General features: G+C 44.0%; 1 protein-coding gene and 1 pseudogene across 1 annotated transcript; one reads left to right on the top strand and one right to left on the bottom strand.

The window, feature by feature from the left end:
- The first annotated feature begins 1,245 nt into the window (after nucleotides 1-1,245).
- On the top strand, nucleotides 1,246-13,470 carry LOC106563478 (potassium channel subfamily K member 4). The gene is made up of 8 exons (XM_014129091.3): nucleotides 1,246-1,439; nucleotides 3,177-3,306; nucleotides 3,837-4,101; nucleotides 9,504-9,621; nucleotides 9,718-9,878; nucleotides 9,995-10,181; nucleotides 11,674-11,816; nucleotides 12,017-13,470. Exons 3-8 carry the CDS (start codon nucleotides 3,913-3,915, stop codon nucleotides 12,638-12,640), a joined length of 1,422 nt encoding a protein of 473 aa, XP_013984566.1. The 5' UTR covers nucleotides 1,246-1,439; nucleotides 3,177-3,306; nucleotides 3,837-3,912; the 3' UTR covers nucleotides 12,641-13,470.
- A 1,528-nt stretch (nucleotides 13,471-14,998) lies between these two features.
- On the bottom strand, nucleotides 14,999-17,025 carry LOC106563542 (hatching enzyme 1.2-like; annotated as a pseudogene).
- Between the last annotated feature and the right edge of the window lie 878 nt (nucleotides 17,026-17,903).

Genomic DNA, 17,903 nt, shown 5'->3' with positions numbered 1-17,903 from the left:
GGATGCAGAAATAAACTGGCACTTCTCAAGTTGGTTTGGAGAGGAAGAGAGACAGGAAGGAAAATGGAAGAAGATGGAAGTATGGAAGAAGATATATACACAGGAAAGATAGGAGCGTGGTAAGAATTAAGATCACTTTATTGGTCAATTGCACACAAGGTCCAACCGAAATTGAACTTCCACTTTTAACCCAAACACATCCAGGTTTTGGGAGAGGTGCAGGGGGCTGCCACATTGGGAGCTGTTGTGTGGGGTTAAGTGCCTTGCAACCCTTCAGTTGCCAGCTCACTTCTCGACAGATTTTTACCATCAGACCTGGGATTTGAACTGGCAATCTTCCGGGTTACAGGCTCACCTCTCTAACCACTAGGATACCTGCCACCCCATCACATCACATCACACCCATCACATCACATCATCACATCACACCACAACCGATCATTGATCGGGGTATTCTGGGAGCTCACTTCTATCAACTGCATAGCCCTGGAAAGCATAACCACAACCTTACTGCTGCACACACACAAACACACACAAATGCACACACACCACACACAGCAGCAGCAGTTCCAGGGTGCGGCTGGGTTCTTTGACGGACGCTGCTGAGGGTAGCAGAGGGAGGGGGAGCCTGTTGCCCATTGCGGAGTCGGCAGTGTAACGCCAGCAGACCTCGTAAACTCCACTAGAGGAATTGATCCTGGCACTGTCAGACTGAGACACTGATACTCTGCTACTCATACCCATGGAGAAAGCTACACAACTACAGTATATTGTAGGAGTATGAAAAAGTGTTACACTGTATGTCTGAATAGTGGAATTGCTCACTACCACACATACATGATGTAGTAGCCTACACCACAATGTCGATATCAGTGGAGGCTGCTGAGGGGAGGACGGCTCATAATAATGGCTGGAACAGAGCAAATGGAATGGCATCAAACACCTGGAAACCATGTGTTTTATGTTGTTGATACCTTTCCACCTATTCCAGGTGCCCGTCCTCCCCAAATAAGGTGCCACCAACAGCCTGTGTCCGATTTCCACAAGAGACACTGTTAGTCCCTACCCTCCTCTCCACTTATTGCCTTGGAGAAACTGAGTGATCCAAATCAGGGTAGAGGAAACAAAAAAAAAGCAATAAGCTTATTCTATCTCAGTGTATCTGCATTGACCCCTCCCTCCATCTCTCCCACTCCCTTTCTCTCACTCATTCCACCTCTCCCTCTGATTCCACCTCTCTCCCTAGCTCTCTCTCTTCTTGGAGTCAATTTGATGGAGTAGCTTTTCATTTCTTGGACACTCAGCAACAGCCTCTCCCACGCGCTCATGCACATGCACGCTTGTGCACGTTTACTCTCCTAGCGTCTAGTGTGAGTGTGTGAAAGGGATCCTTCCTATAGCTGCTGATATCCTGGATTTTTAAGATCGTTCATTTTGAGGTAAGAGATGACCACAGGCTTCACCCCCTGTGTGTTAGAGACCACAAATCCTGCTTCCATTGGATGAGATAATGAACATTGCAATTGTTTCATTGTTACAGATAAAGTACCCCATATTAACTTCATTCTGTGTAATCTAAGGATGTATTCTCAGGCATTTTGACTGTGTTGTGTGAAGTATCTGTACCTTAGAAGGGCTATGACTTGAGCGTGATAGGTATCTCAAGGATGATGTCTTTATATGACAGTTAGGCATTAAACCTGTTCATGCTTTTCTATAATTGTGTAGTTATGTTAAAATGGAGAGATTTTAATTAAGAACAATTCAAATAAAACCTTGTTAAGGTTTCAAATTATTGTTTGGTGGCACTGAAAAGGCCTTTTCGACAGCTTTTGAATTTTTATAAAACATAACTTGTCTGTCACTAGTGATTGACGTCAGCTAATGCACATGACTAAAAGGGAGGTTGAAGGGCAGTTATTTTAATCTGAGAGCATGTGCAAAATAGCTGCACGTTAGGATGAAAGGCTTGTCTGTCTATGCATTTTTTGTGTGTATCCCGAGCAGCTGCTGAAGTTGTTTGGCTGGGTAGTGTAAATTTCACTGTGTGGGTGACAGGTTATTGGTCTCAGGTTAAATCAGGCCCAGAGGAGTTGCTGACTGCAAAAGCAATGTTATATCTTAGATGAGAGAGAGAAAGCACAGATGAAACCTGTCACACACTCACAGTACATACAGCGTAGGCCTACTGCACAACGTCAATACAGAAAATCAGACAGAAGACAATATTACACCTACATGTAAATATACAGAATTAGTGTGTCCCTGGGGTCTTGAACCTGGGCTGACTAAAAATCTATAGCTGTATCAAGGACTAAATTACCCAATCACTCAGCAGCTTGGAAAGGACATTACACTGAATGTGTAATTCAGCTCAGTCACATCACATCCGGGACCTGAGAATCATGGGGTATAAATTCTTCACACAGCCGAGCCTGCTAGTGTGGCATGTCTGGTATAGAATAATGTTTCTCCCCTGTAATGGACAGACATGGCCGGAGGCACGTGCACACACATACCTTTTTCGGGCTCTAACCCACTCTGCTGGCTGAACCACACCTCTATTTGTCTATTGCCGCGTTCAAGACGACTCGGAACTTGGAAATTCATTGTAGAAAGATAAGGTCATAATTTCCCACTTGGAAAGTATTTGAATCAACCAATAGGAAGCTCTACGCCAAAAAAAACATATCTAACTTTAACCTCAGCGATTCAGAGTTTGCGAGTTGTCTTGAACACAGCATTTTTTTATGTTTATTGACTCTGCATTCTGTATGTTTGTGTATCTTGCTCCATCCACCATTATATCAGCTTGATGATTTTTTTCTCTCCCCAATGAGATCCATTAGAGATATGCATCTGTTGTATGTTCTCTCTCTCACACAGGGTTTTGGTTGACAGCTCATTTTCTGTCGTTTTGGTGACGTTATGCTTACAATCAAAAGCATCATGTAGCAGTGCTGAACCCCATGTTTCATTGTCAAACAGGGAACCTCTCATCAATGGAAAACAAACAACAAACAATTCAAAGTTTATTGATCTCATACATAATAACTAACCTTTAATATGATCTGTGTAACATTGTCAAACATGAATGAGTAATCTCTTCAGTAACTAGTGGTCCAATAACAATGTTTATTTTGTTCAACAACAACGTCTTGGTATAACCCACCCAGTGTCCCCACCTTCGGGCTGTGAGGAGGACGGCCACCCCCGCAGCTACGGGTCCAGAATCTCCATCCTCAGCCGCAGAGGGAAGAGCAGCTGGAAGAGGAGGAAGAGGGAGGAAGAGAAGAAGAGAGAGAGGTAACCAAGTGATGAAGAGTAGTGTGGTAGATAGTAATGATCCTTTACTTAGACATATCTCTGGTAGAATTCAAGTCCATTCCTGGTTTCAACTCATACCGCATCCATGATGCCACTGAAAAACAACACTAGGCTCGTCTGCTCCAGTGAGACATGATTGCTTCATGCTTATTAGACTGTATACAGTACACTCTTAGAAAATATGCTGTCTAGAACCTTACATGGTTCTTCGGCTGTGCCCATAGGAGAACCCTTTGAAAACCCCTTTTTGGTTCCAGGTAGCAAAAAGGGTTCTCCTATCGAGACAGCTGAAGAACCCCTTTGAAACCCTTTTTTTTAAAGAGTGCAGCCTACACATATAGTGTAACAATAAGCAACATGTTTATAGGTTTCCGGTCAGTAATATGGTGGGGGTACAGTCTGTATTATGTTTAATACAGACTGTTAATGATTACCTTGCAGTTTAGCTAATGTGGGTGACATCTGTTTCCATGGGCTTGCTGTCTGTGTTTGGTCTGTTTGTTCTGCAGCTGGGCCCCAGAGCGCTCCAGCACTGGCAGCGGGGGGAAGAAGCGTGCTTCTTTGGGGCTTAACGAAGGTGCAAGCATGCGCTGCTCCACCCTCCTGTGTATCCTCACGGGGGTGCTGCTCTACCTAGTGCTGGGGGCCGTGGTGTTCCAGGCCCTGGAGGCTCCCCATGAGGAGGGCCAGCACATACAGCTGCAGGACACACGCAGAGCATTCCTGGAGAACTACACCTGCGTTAGCCCAGACATCCTGCAGGCCCTCATAGAGGTACACTACATAGGCTACACACACCTACAGAACAAACAGGTTAATATGACTGAATGACTGGGATATTAGACTTTCGGGGTGTTCAAGGCATCGGTCATGTAATCCAATGAGACCTCTATAGTTGGGTTGCAGTACAATCAATCAATCAAATGTATTTATAAAGCCCTTCTTACATCAGCTGATGTCACAAAGTGCTGTACAGAAACCCAGCCTAAAACCCCAAACAATGCAGGTGTAGAAGCACAGTGGCTAGGAAAAACTCCCTAGAAAGGCCAGAACCTAGGAAGAAACCTAGAGAGGAACCAGGCTCTGAGGGGTGGCCAGTCCTCTTCTGGATGTGCCGGGTGGCGATTATAACAGAACATGGCCAACATGTTCAAATGTTCATAGATGACCAGCAGGGTCAAAATAATAATCACAGTGGTTGTCGAGGGTGCAACAGGTCAGCACCTCAGGAGTAAATGTCAGTTGGCTTTTCATAGCCGATCATTCAGAGTATCTCTACCACTCCTGCTGTCTCTAGAGAGTTGAAAACAGCAGGTCTGGGACAGGTAGCACGTCCGGTGAACAGGTCAGAGTTCCATAGCCCCAGGCAGAACAGTTGAAACTGGAGCAGCAGCACGGACAGGTGGACTGGGGACAGCAAGAAGTCATCAGGCCAGGTAGGCATGGTCCTAGGGCTCAGGTCCTCCGAGAGAGAGAAAGAAAGAAAGGTGAGAAAGAGAGAAAGAAAGAGAGAGAATTAGAGAGAGCACACTTAAATTCACACAGGACACCGGGTAAGACAGGAGAAATACTCCAGATATAACAGACTGAGCCTAGCCCCCCGACACATAAACTACTGCAGCATAAACACTGGAGGCTGAGACAGGAGGGGTCGGGAGACACTGTGGCCCCGACCGGACAGGGTCAAACAGGCAGGATATAACCCCACCCAATTTGCCAAAGCACAGCCCCCACACCACTAGAGGGATATCTTCAACCACCAACTTACCATCCTGAGACAAGGCCGAGTATAGCCCACAAAGATTTCCACCACGGCACAACGCAAGGGGGGGCGCCAACCCAGACAGGAAGATCACGTCAGTGACTCAACCCACTCAAGTGACGCACACCTCCTAGGGACGGCATGGAAGAGCACCAGTAAGCCAGTAACTCATCTCCCGTAATAGGGTTAGAGGCAGAGAATCCCAGTGGAGAGAGGGGAACCGGCCAGGCAGAGACAGCAAGGGTGGTTCGTTACTCCAGTGCCTTTCCGTTCACCACACTCCTGGGCCAGACTACACTCAATCAAAGGACCTACTGAAGAGATGAGTCTTAAATAAAACACTTAAAGGTTGAGACCGAGTCCGCGTCTCTCACATGGATAGGCAGACCATTCCATAAAAATGGAGCTCTATAGGAGAAAGCCCTGCCTCCAGCTCCCTTAAGGAGGCCTGCATCTTGGGACCGTAGCGTACGTGTAGGTATGTACAGCAGGACCAAATCGGAAAGATGGGTAGGAGCAAGCCCATGTAATGCTTTGTAGGTTAGCAGTAAAACCTTGAAATCAGCCCTTGCCTTAACAGGAAGCCAGTGTAGAGAGGCTAGCACTGGAGTAATATGATAATTTTTTTTGGTTCTAATCAAGATTCTAGCAGCCGTGTTTAGCACTAACTGAAGTTTATTTAGTGCTTTATCCGGGTAGACGGAAAGTAGAGCATTGCAGTTGTCTAACCTAGAAGTGACAAAAGCATGGATGAATTTTTCTGCATCATTTTTGGACAGAAAGTTTCTGATTTTTGCAATGTTACGTAGATGGAAAAAATCTGTCCTTGAAACAGTCTTGATATATTCGTCAAAAGAGAGATCAGGGTCCAGAGTAACGCCGAGGTCCTTCACAGTTTTATTTGAGACGACTGTACAACCATCAAGAATAATTGTCAGATTCAACATAAGATCGAAATGTACAGCTTGTGTGTCATCCGCATAGCAGTGAAAGTTAACATTATGTTTCCGAATGTCATCACCAAGAGGTAAAATATATAGGGAAAACAATAGGGGTCCTAAACAGAGCCTTGAGGAACACTAAAATGTACAGTTGATTTGTCAGAGGACAAACCATCCACAGAGAGAAACTGATATCTTTCCGACACATAAGATCTAAACCAGGCCAGAACTTGTCCGTGTAGACCAATTTGGGTTTCCAATCTTTCCAAAGAATGTGGTAATCGATGGTATCAAAAGCAGCACGAAGGTCTAGGAGCACGAGGACAGACGCAGAACCTCGGTCTGACGTCATTAAAAGGTCATTTACCACCTTCACAAGTGCAGTCTCAGTGCTATGATGGGGTCTAAAACCAGACTGAAGTGTTTCGTATACATTGTTTGTCTTCAGGAAGGTAGTGAGTTGCTGCGCAACAGTTTTTTCTAACATTTTTGAGAGGAATGGGAGATTCGATATAGGCCGATAGTTTTTTATATTTTCTGGGTCAAGGTTTGGCTTTTTCAAAAGAGGCTTTATTACTGCCACTTTTAGTGAGTTTGGTACACATCCGGTGGATAGAGAGCCGTTTATTATGTTCATCATAGAAGCAGCTCTTTCAGTAGTTTAGTTGGAATATTGTCCAGTATGCAGCTTGAAGGTTTAGAGGTCATGATTATTTTCATCAATGTGTCAAGAGATATTGTACTAAAAAACTTGAGTGTATCCCTTGATTCTATGTCCTGGCAGAGTTGTGCAGACTCAGGACAACTGAGCTTTGGAGGAACGCGCAGATATAAAGAGGAGTCCATAATTTTCTATCTAATGATCTTTTTTTTTCCTCAAAAAAGTTAATGAATTTATCACTGCTGAAGTGAAATCCATCCTCTCTTGGGGAATGCTGCTTTTTAGTTAGCTTTGCCACACTATCAAAAATACATTTTGGATTGTTCTTATTTTCCTCAATTAAGTTGGAAAAATAGGACGATCGAGCAGCAATGAGGGCTCTTCGATACTGCACGGTACTGTCTTTCCAAGCTAGTCAGAAGACTTCCATTTTGGTGTAGCGCCATTTCCGTTCCAATTTTCTGGAAGCTTGCTTCAGAGCTCGGATATTTTCTGTATACCAGGGAGCTAGTTACTTAAGACAAATTTTTTTGGGGGTGCGACTGCATCTAGGGTATTGCGCAAGGTTAAATTGAGTTCCTCAGTTAGGTGGTTAACTGATTTTTTTTACTCTGACGTCCTTGGGTAGGTGGAGGGAGTCTGGAAGGGCATCTAGGAATCTTTTGGTTGTCCGAGAATTTATAGCACGACTTTTGATGATCCTTGGTTGGGGTCTGAGCAGATTATTTGTTGCGATAGCAAACGTAATAAAATGGTGGTCCGCTAGTCCAGCATTATGAGGAAAAACATGTAGATCCACAACATTTATTCCACGGGGAAAAACTAGGTCCAGTGTTTGACTGTGGCAGTGAGTAGGTCCGGAGACATGTTGTCCAAAACCCACTGAGTCGATGATGGCTCCGAAAACCTTTTTGAGTGGATTTGTGGACTTTTCCATGTGAATATTAAAGTCAACAAAAATGTGAATATTATCTGCAATGACTACAAGGTCCGATAGGAATTCAGGGAACTCAGTGAGTAACGCTGCATATGGCCCAGCTGGCCTGTAAACAGTAGTTATAAAAAGTGATTGAGTAGGCTGCATAGATTTCATGACTAGAAGCTCAAAAGACGAAAACGCATTTTAATTTTTGTAAATTGAAATGTTCTATCGTAAATGTTAGCAACACCTCCACCTTTGCGGGATGCGCGAGGGATATGGTCACTAGTGTAACCAGGAGGTGAGGCCTCATTTAACACAGTAAATTCATCAGGCTTAAGCCATGTTTCAGTCAGGCCAATCATATCAAGATTATGATCAGTGATTAGTTGATTGACTATAACTGCCTTGGAAGTGAGGGATCTAACATTAAGTAGCCCTATTTTGAGATGTGAGATATCACAATCTCTTTCAATAATGGCAGGAATGGAGGTCTTTATTCCAGTGAGATTGCTAAAGCGAACACCGCCATGTTTAGTTTTGCCCAACCTAGGTCGAGGCACAGACACTGTCTCAATGGAGATAGCTGAGCTGACTACACTGACTGTGATAATGGCAGGCTGGCTAACAGCATGCTGCCTGGCCTGCACCCTATCTCATTGTAGAGCTAGGGGAGTTAGAGCCCTGTCTATGTTCGTAGATAAAATGAGAGCACCCCTCCAGCAAGGATGGAGTCCATCACTCCTCAACAGGCCAGTCTTGGTCCTGTTGGTGTGTGAGTCCCAGAAAGAGGGCCAATTATCTACAAATTATATATTTTGGGAGGGGCAGAAAACAGTTTTCAACCAGCGATTGAGTTGTGAGACTGCTGTAGAGCTCATCACTCCCCCTAACTGGGAGGGGACCAGAGACAATTACTCGATGCCGACACGTCTTTCTAGCTGATTTACACCCTGAAGCTATGTTGGGCTTGGTGACCTCTGACTGTTTCATCCTAACATCGTTGGTGCCGACGTGGATAACAATATCTCTGTACTCTCTACACTCGCCAGTTTTAGCTTTAGCCAGCACCGTCTTTAGATTAGCCTTAACGTCGGTAGCCCTGCCCCCTGGTAAACAGTGTATGATCACTGGATGATTCGTTTTAAGTCTAATACTGCGGGTCATGGAGTTGCCAATGACTAGGGCTTTCAATTTGTCAGAGCTAATGGTGGGAGGCTTCGGCGTCTCAGACCCCGTAACGGGAGGTGTAGAGACCAGAGAAGGCTCGGCCTCTGACTCTGACTCGCTGCTTAATGGGGAGAACCGGTTGAACGTTTCCGTCGGCTGGTTGAGCGACACCGGTTGAGCATTCCTACAGCATTTCCTTCCAGAAGCCATGAGAAAATTGTCCGGCTGCGGGGACTGTGCGAGGGGATGTATACTAGTATCTGTACTTACTGGTGGCACAGACGCTGTTTCATCCTTCCTACACTTAAATTACTCTTGCCAAACGATTGCGTCTGAAGCTGGCCTTGCAGCACAGCTATCCTCGTGGTAAGGCGATCGTTCTCCTGTATATTATGAGTACAGCTACTGCAGTTAGAAGGCGTCATGTTAATGTTACTACTTAGTTTCGGCTGGTGGAGGTCCTGACGAACCACGTCCAGGAAAAGCGTCCAGGGTGACAAAAATGGAATGAAAAAAGTCGAGCGACGGGGGGAAAAAAAATATAAACGGTATTTAAAAAATAAAAACCGTAAAGTTGGCAGGTAGCAAGTAAGGTTGGCAACAAACCGCACAGCAGCACGTAACAAGTCTACAAGTTGTACAATGCATATACAGAAATATTCAGGTACAAACACTACCACTTCTCTCTCTTATCACTTTAACTTCCTGACTGTCCCATCCCAGGAGGTGGCAGATGCTGTGGGTGCGGGTGTGGATCCTAGCAGCAATTCCTCCACCTTCACCAGCCAATGGGACCTGGCCAGCGCCTTTTTCTTCTCTGGGACCATTGTCACCACCATCGGTAAATCAGCAGGCTGATCTCCCCTATGTTTAATCCATTGTTACACACTGACACTACCTATCCCAATCCTAAAGCTCTACAAACCATCATCCTAAGGTTTTGGGAACATCTCCCCGAAGACAGAAGGGGGGCAGCTGTTCTGTATCTTTTATGCCCTGGTGGGGATTCCTCTGTTTGGTATCCTGCTGGCTGGAGTTGGAGACCATCTGGGGACCGGGCTGAGGAAGGCGATCCTCAAAATAGAGTTTCTCTTAGCGGTGAGATGCTAAATATTTGGTTTAATGTGTTTCCTCTGTCTTTCTCGGCCTGTCAGTATTTCAGTCCCTCCATTTCCTTCGTTCCTCTTTTTCATGTTTTGCTGTCTCCCTCTCAGAAATGGAAGGTGAGTCCTACTATTGTTCGAGTCATCTCAGCCATACTCTCCATCCTGTTGGGGGTAGCACTCTTCGTTGCCGTGCCAACGCTGGTGTTTCAGGAGGTGGAGAAGTGGACTCTCCTGGAGGCGTCCTACTTTGTTGTCATCACCCTGACTACAGTGGGTTTTGGAGACTATGTTGCAGGTACTTCCGCCACTGCATTTAGGATTGGGTCAAGGAATCTGTCTCAAAAGGTCAAAACACACATTTCATTGTTGAAACTCTCTTTCATTGTTGAAAATCTTTACATTGTTGAAACTCTCTTTTCCCAGTTGAAACTCTCTTTTCCCAGTTGAAACTCTCTTTTCCCAGTTGAAACTCTCTTTTCCCAGTTGAAACTCTCTTTTCCCAGTTTTTCCCAGTTTAAACTCTTTTCCCAGTTGAAACTCTCTTTTCCCTGTTGAAACTCTCCCTGTTGAAACTCTCTTTCAGTGTTGAAACTCTCTCTTTAAGTGTTGTGACACATTAACAGACACAAACACCTGCTACTCCAGATTAATGTAGTTTAGGAGGCCTGAGTGATAAAATACAGTCACTCATTAAACTGGACATTTCATTTACTCTTTGTGAATAATTTAATCTTTGAATGAAAGTTGAATTATTAACCCCATAGAGTTTTCCGGCAGCTCAGTCTGTAATGTTCACTAATGTGAGATTAATGTAATAAACCCCTAGAGTCGATGTCCGCGCCCCCGCTGAAATCTAATTAGCGTAATAAAAAAACTCCCCATAAAAATCTGTCTGTTTTTAAAATGATATTTAACCAGGTAAGTCAGTTAATAACACATTCTTATTTACAATGACGGCTAACCCCCCGGCCAAACCATTCTCCAGACAACGCTGGGCCAATTGTGCACCGTCCTATGGAACTCCTGATCACGGCTGGTTGTGACACAGCCTGGGAACAAACTAGCACTGCAATGAAGTGCCTTAGACCGCTGCGCCACTCGGGAGGACTGTTAAATCTAGAGATATCTCTTTGCATGGGCTACGTCTTAATTCACCTCATCCGCCGATGTAGGCCTTCCGCATCTGTGGTGAAAGGTGGCAGAGCTACAGCGCTGCTTGTCAGACCATGAGACATCCCGAAAATCGGTCTTCTAGCGAAAAAGTCTGTAGCGGTTTTGGCCTACAAACTATTATGACCCCGCTATGGAAAGATGAGACAGTTTTCCATGTATAAATCTATTATTCAATGTGTTTCTATGGGCTAACAACAGTAAGGCCAAATTCAAAGTTTCATCAAATATGTTTTTTATACATAAAGGGGTCCTAAAATTCAAAATCAAATAGCTAAATTATCCTTGGTATGATCATTTTAAAACATGATGCCACTGAAAAACAACACTAGGCTCGTCTGCTCCAGTGAGACATGATTGCTTCATGCTTATTAGACTGTATACAGTACACTCTTAGAAAAGATGCTGTCTAGAACCTTACATGGTTCTTCGGCTGTCCCCATAGGAGAACCCTTTGAAAACCCCTATTTGGTTCCCCCCAGGCTTAGATTCTAGGGGGTTTTAACAGCAGGTCTGTCATGTGTAAACTAACCTTTAGACCTGTAAAGTTGCTGATTCTCCATTGTCTACACCTGTAAACCCCTATCTATCCCTATCCTCTTGCTTATCTCTGTCAGGTGATAGCGGAGATGGTGGTAAAGACCACTGGTACAAGCCCCTGGTGTGGTTCTGGATCCTGCTGGGCCTGGCCTACTTTGCTTCCATCCTGTCCATGGTTGCAAACTGGCTTCGGGTCCTGTCCAAGAAGACCAGGGCTGAGGTGTGTAAAAACTGATCGGGCCCAAAATGGGAGAGTACAACCTACAAGCAAATGGGCTGCACTGTACACTTTGTCACCTATAGCCACCTGTTCTATTTCTCAATGATCCTCCCTTCCTCTCTTATCAACTCTCAAGTGTGTTGTGACTTTATTAAATTCTCTTTAAATAGTGATTTGATCTCTTTCCTCTCTCTTCCCAGATGGAGGAGCTCAGAGCCCGTACCACTGACTGGGGTCAGAACATTCAGAACATGTCCGTGGACTTCCGCATGCCAGACGACCCCTTCAAACGACAACGACGAAAGCGTCGACATGGCCCTCGCAGCCGAGGCAATGGGGCAGGCCATGTGTCTGGGACTGGGGCCCCTGGGGAGGGGGGCAGAGTGATGGAGAATGGTCAGCTGAACAGCCAATCAGAGACTGGATCGTCCTCATACTCTTACTCATCCAACGAGTCAGAGTCTGGATCTGCGACAGGGTCAGAGGTCACACAGCATGAGCAGGTAGTACAGGGAAAAGAGAAGGATGTCGATAAGGAGAACGCCTTCCCAGAATCCCTGTATTCCCAGCCTCTGGACTACTTTGGAGAGAACCTGGCATACATTGATGAGTCCTCAGATGCAGTTAGTGGAAAATTACATTTGGATCCCCTGTTGGATCAAACACAGCCTGTATCTACACGCTCACAAAAGCCCAAGAGGAGAAGGCCCAGAAGGCCACTCCCAGAGAAGAGCTCTAAAATTAGCCCTATCAAGCCTGAGAAGAAAGAGCCCAATGGAGACATAAAACCCCCAGAAAATCCACCGCCACCAAAGGATAGATGAACCAAATGCTCAAGGGTGAGTTTGTATGTTTTTTCAGAGCATGTTGAAAATGGATAAACATATGAAGAAAAAAAAAATACAAATGATGAAACTGTCAAGCTAGAAAACCCCTGACTCTGCTCTTTTTAGGGGTGAAGGGAAGAAGAAGTTGTGGGATGAACTGAACCTGATTTATTGTTTTATTCACTACACTGTTCATGTTTCATAAACATAGTTTGAGTGTGTGTATGTTGTGTATGCCTGATTCAAATATGGAGTGAGCCTTGATGTAATAATAGAGTGACTTATTCAAATAATCCTAACAAAACTTAACCATGTCACTTCTTTAACCTGATGTTGCCTTGGTAGCGTTTTAATAAGGAACACAATCTTATGTGCCCCACTTATCCATGTTCGCTTACGGAGTGAGCGCTCCCTACTGGGCAATCATGAAACTGCACAGCCCTGTTTTCTCTGGATAAAATAAGCAGTGAAGCACACCAACATTTTTTTTACTCTGAATCAATTTATATTTTTTGCCTTTAGGGAAAAAAGCCTTATGACAATAACTCTCCCATAATGAATTTGTCCCTGAATGTCTGGAGCCCAAACTTTAGAGAACAAAGCTTTGGTATATAATAGGAAAGTTCTAATTCAAGGCATGAGTAAATTCTGTCTCTGCCAATAACCATATCTGGTCTTGCATGACCTTAGCCTACATATTACACTAGTGACATTATTACTGTGTGCACTGTGTACAGCGTATGGCATTGTATATATTTTTGAGTATTATTCTTTGAATGTATTACACACAACTGTCCTGTAAAATAAACAACACATTTTTTAAATAATCAGAATACTATTTTGTGTGTGCATGCGTGTGAGAGATTTTCCAGCATTTATATTGTTTTCCTGCGGAACGAAAAGATGACTCTCAGTAAATGAAGGACAATGAAGATACAGTGGCACACTGAGAATGAATAACACAGTCATTTAGAATTATATTGCATACAACCATCTTTTCTCAGTTCTTCAATTAACAAACTACATACCTGAAATGAGAAAAACAACATATGTCTTATCAACACATTTTGCAACCATTTGCACTTAAGAACACTTAAGGAAATTTAAATTGGGAAATAAATTGTAAACAAAAGTTCATACTCACTGCACTGACACAGGTTGTTGATCATTTGGCAAATCTGACCATAGCTCTATACTCATGATTCTTGCTTACAAGCAAAAGCTCAAACAGGAAGTACCAGTGACACGCTCAATATGGAAGTGGTCAGATGAAGCAGATACTAAGCTACAAGACTGTTTCGCAAGCGCAGACTGGAATATGTTTCGGGATTCATCCGATTGCATACAGTTTACCACATCAGTCATGGTTTCATTAATAAGTGCATCGATGACATCATCCCCACAGTGACCGTACTTACAAATCACAACCAGAAGCCATGGATTACAGGCAACATCCTCACTGAGCTAAAAGCTGAGCACGCTCACATTCACATCGACAGGGCTATAGTGGAGCAGGTCGAGAGCTTCCAGTTCCTCGGTGTCCACATCACTAAGGATCTATCTTGGTCCACACACACCAACAGTCATGAAGAGGGCACTACAATGCCTCTTCCCCCTCAGGATGCTGAAAGGATTTGGCATGGGCCCTCAGATCCTCAAAAAGTTCTACAGCTGCACCACTGACAGCATCTTGACTGGCTGCATCACCGCTTTGTTTGGCAACTGCTCGGCATAAGACCGCTTGGCGCTACAGAGGGTAGTGCGTACAGCCCAGTACATCATAACTCCTTGCCATCCAGGACCTTGATTCCAATCGGTGTCAGAGAAAAGCCCTAAACATTTTCAAAGACTCCAGCCACTCAAGTCATAGACTATTCTCTCTGCTAGCGCACGGCAAGCGGCACCGATGCACCAAGTCTGTAACCAACAGGACCCTGAACAGCTTTCTACCCCCAAGCCATAAGACTGCTAAATAGTTAATTAAATAGTTAACCAAATAGCTACGCGGACTATCTGCACTGACCCTTTTTGCACTAACTTTTTTTGACTCATTACATAGGCTGCCGCTACTGTTTATCTGTCACTTTATTCCTAGTTATATGTACATATGTACCTCAATTACCTCGTATCCCTGCACATCGACTCGTTACTGATACCCCGTGTATATAGCCAAGTTATCATTACTCATTGTGTATTTATTATTACTTTTATTACATGTTTTACTTTCTATTATTTCTCTATTTTCTTCCTCTCTGCATTGTTGGGAAGGGCCTATAAGTAAGCATTTTACTGTTAGTCTACACCTGTTGTATAAGAAGCATGTGATGAATTAAATGTGATTTGATCCTCTGAACATCAACATCCTATTTTCACAGACGGGTTAGGAATAGGAGTGATGGTGTCCTTCCCATTCTCAATTGAGAAGGCAGGTCCTAAAATGGAAGAGGGACACATTTTATGAGAAAAGAACAGTATCAAAACAGTAGGCCGTGGCAATTGACTCTTAAAAAGTGTGCCATCATGTCTTACAAAGCTTGAAAGCCAAATTGGGTAATGCATAACAGATGAATTGTCATATGGCGTATTTGGATTGTTGGTGTCCTGTTTCTGGAAGTATAGATGGATATGAGTATATGTGAAAGTGCTTCTGATACTTATTGATGTTGTTGAGGTAAGATAGTGCAGTTCTTAAAAGGTGTGGATGAATTTGATTTGATATATGGGCACTTGACCATGAGAGTGAGAGGATAGTTTTCCCCAATTGACCAATAGATCTTGACATACTGGTCTCTGTCACTCCTGTTGTGCTCATGGTAGATGCCCAGTGTGTGGACATGTGAGTAAAACTCATCCAGTTTTACTCTGAATATCAATGTAGTCTGACTGGCCACTCCAGCGACCAAATCGAATGCAGGTTCTTGTGTGAAACGATTTCATGGACGTCTCAATCATAGCTTTTTCGGAGTCATCTGTGATGAAGACCAATAAGACTTCCGTCTCACTTGCGTTATCACATCATAACATCAGGTCATATGTGTTCATGGCTTAAGAATAAATAAGGAATGTGCTATGTCAATTTATAAATAAAATGAAATAATTATTTTCACTTACAGAAGTAATCATCTTATGATATAACACCTCCACCAGTCCAGAGGAGGATTTGGTCCATCTGCAGTAGTTGCTGTTGCCCCAACACTTCAAGGCGTTTCTGGTCCTGAGTACAGCTACATCTCCCTCCATCAGCATCTGGCTCATCCCTTAGTGCAAAGAGTCAAGTGGATGGCTCATCCCTTAGTGCAAAGAGTCAAGTGGATGGCTCATTCCCTAGTGCAAAGAGTCGAGTGGATGGCTCATTCCCTAGTGCAAAGAGTCAAGTGGATGGCTCATTCCCTAGTGCAAAGAGTCAAGTGGATGGCTCATCCCTTAGTGCAAAGAGTCGAGTGGATCACATAACGAAGATATGGATTGTAGATGTTATGTTAATCAGATACTGACTTGTGAGCTTATGAGTAAATCATATGCACCTTTGTTTGCCTCAAGGATTCTTGTAGTGATGTCTAAAGTATTAGATGATTTGGTAATGACATCTGAACAGGAGTGTACAGTTACATGGCAGCTGCCATACTGCAGTATTTCAATATTTCTTGCTAGCTCAGCATTGTGTTTCTAGCTAGTGTTGTAAATTGCACAAATAATATGTACCTTTTCAATATTCAGTAGACTTGACTATTATATAGCACTGCACAATATTGTGCATTTAAAGTGAAGACTTGCCATCCTCAATGGGCCATTCTTGCAGAGGACACAATCACTGCGTGAGTGATTCTGAACACTACAGTAAGGTGAGAGTTTAGATAGGAGCTCAGCCGTGGCGAGGGCTCCAGCTTTTACAAGGGGAGAGTGGGCCTGGGAGAGGCCAAGCAGGAGCAAGGCCAAGATGGCGAAGTTGAGACTCTGGTCCATGTTCCTTTAGCGGGTGGAGATGCTCAAGGTGGAAGCAGGTGTGTGAGTGAGACAGAGCAAAGTTTTTATACAGTGCGGGACCACCAGTGGGTTTAGGCCATATGTCAACACGAGGGGCCTAAAACAAGTATTTTAGAAGAGGGATTAGTACAGTAACCTCGCTCATCCATTCAGTCACTGACTCAGGATACATCGACAAGGGCAGGTAGAGTTGTGATAGCTGTTTTCATGAATAATCTTAGCTCTAATTAATCTTCATCTGATTACAGATAGTAGGCCTAGGCATCTACAATGTATAAGTCAAGCTGGACATATGGGAGTACGGAGTTGGCAAAGCTCCCATACTAAGACATTAAAATATCCCTCAAAGAGTGAATTTATAGAATCCATTAGAACATTAATTAAGTGCTGTATATATTACAAGGATTCTTTGAATTTAACATATTAACATAAATCTGTATTGTAAAGCAGACCGATTAAGGGCTCTATTCATTCCGTACTGCTAAAATTCAGCATTAAAGCAGGTTTGAAATTTAAAGGCAATGTTCCTGTGTTAGTAGAGACTGCATTCATGGTAAACGCTGCAGATGTCGGCTCAATAGGAAATTACCTTTACATTTTTATTGTGCTCTCTGTAACACTTCAGCGATACAGATTGAAAAGAGCCCTAATGGTCCAAATGCTTCAGTTTTAAGCGAGGGAGTTCATTGTGGATGTTCTGTCACTAAATAAACCCCTACTTTTAACAGTAGGCTAACACTTTACATTAAGGTACCATTTAGGGCCTCCCGAGTGGCGCAGCGGTCTAAGGCACTGCATCGCAGTGCTTCAGGCATCACTACAGACCCAGGTTTGATCCCAAGCTGTGTCACAGCCAGCCATGACTGGGAGACCCTTGAGGCAGCGCACAGCGTGGTTAGGGGAGGGTTTGACCGGTCGGGATGTCCTTGTCCCATCATGCTCTACCCACTCCTTATGGTGGGCGGGGTGCCTGCAAGCTGACGCCGATTGCCAATGGTATGGTGTTTCCTCCGACACATTGGTGCAGCTGGTTAAGCGAGCAGTGTGGCAAGAAGCAGTGCGGCTTGGCAGGGTTGTGTTTCGTTGGAGGCAACCCCTTTGCCTCTCCCGAGTCCATACGGGAGTTGCAGCAATGGGACGAGGCTGTAACACCAAATTGGGGAGAAAAAAGGGGTAAAAGTACAAAAAATATATACAGTACCCGTCAAAAGTTTGGACACACCTACTCATTCAAGGGTTTTCTTTATTTTCTACATTGAAGATTAATAATGAATAC

Source organism: Salmo salar, chromosome 11 (genome assembly GCF_965601325.2).
Source record: "Salmo salar chromosome 11, fSalSal1, whole genome shotgun sequence".
Taxonomy (NCBI): Eukaryota; Metazoa; Chordata; class Actinopteri; order Salmoniformes; family Salmonidae; genus Salmo; species Salmo salar.
This window is presented reverse-complemented; position numbering and strand designations above follow the sequence as displayed.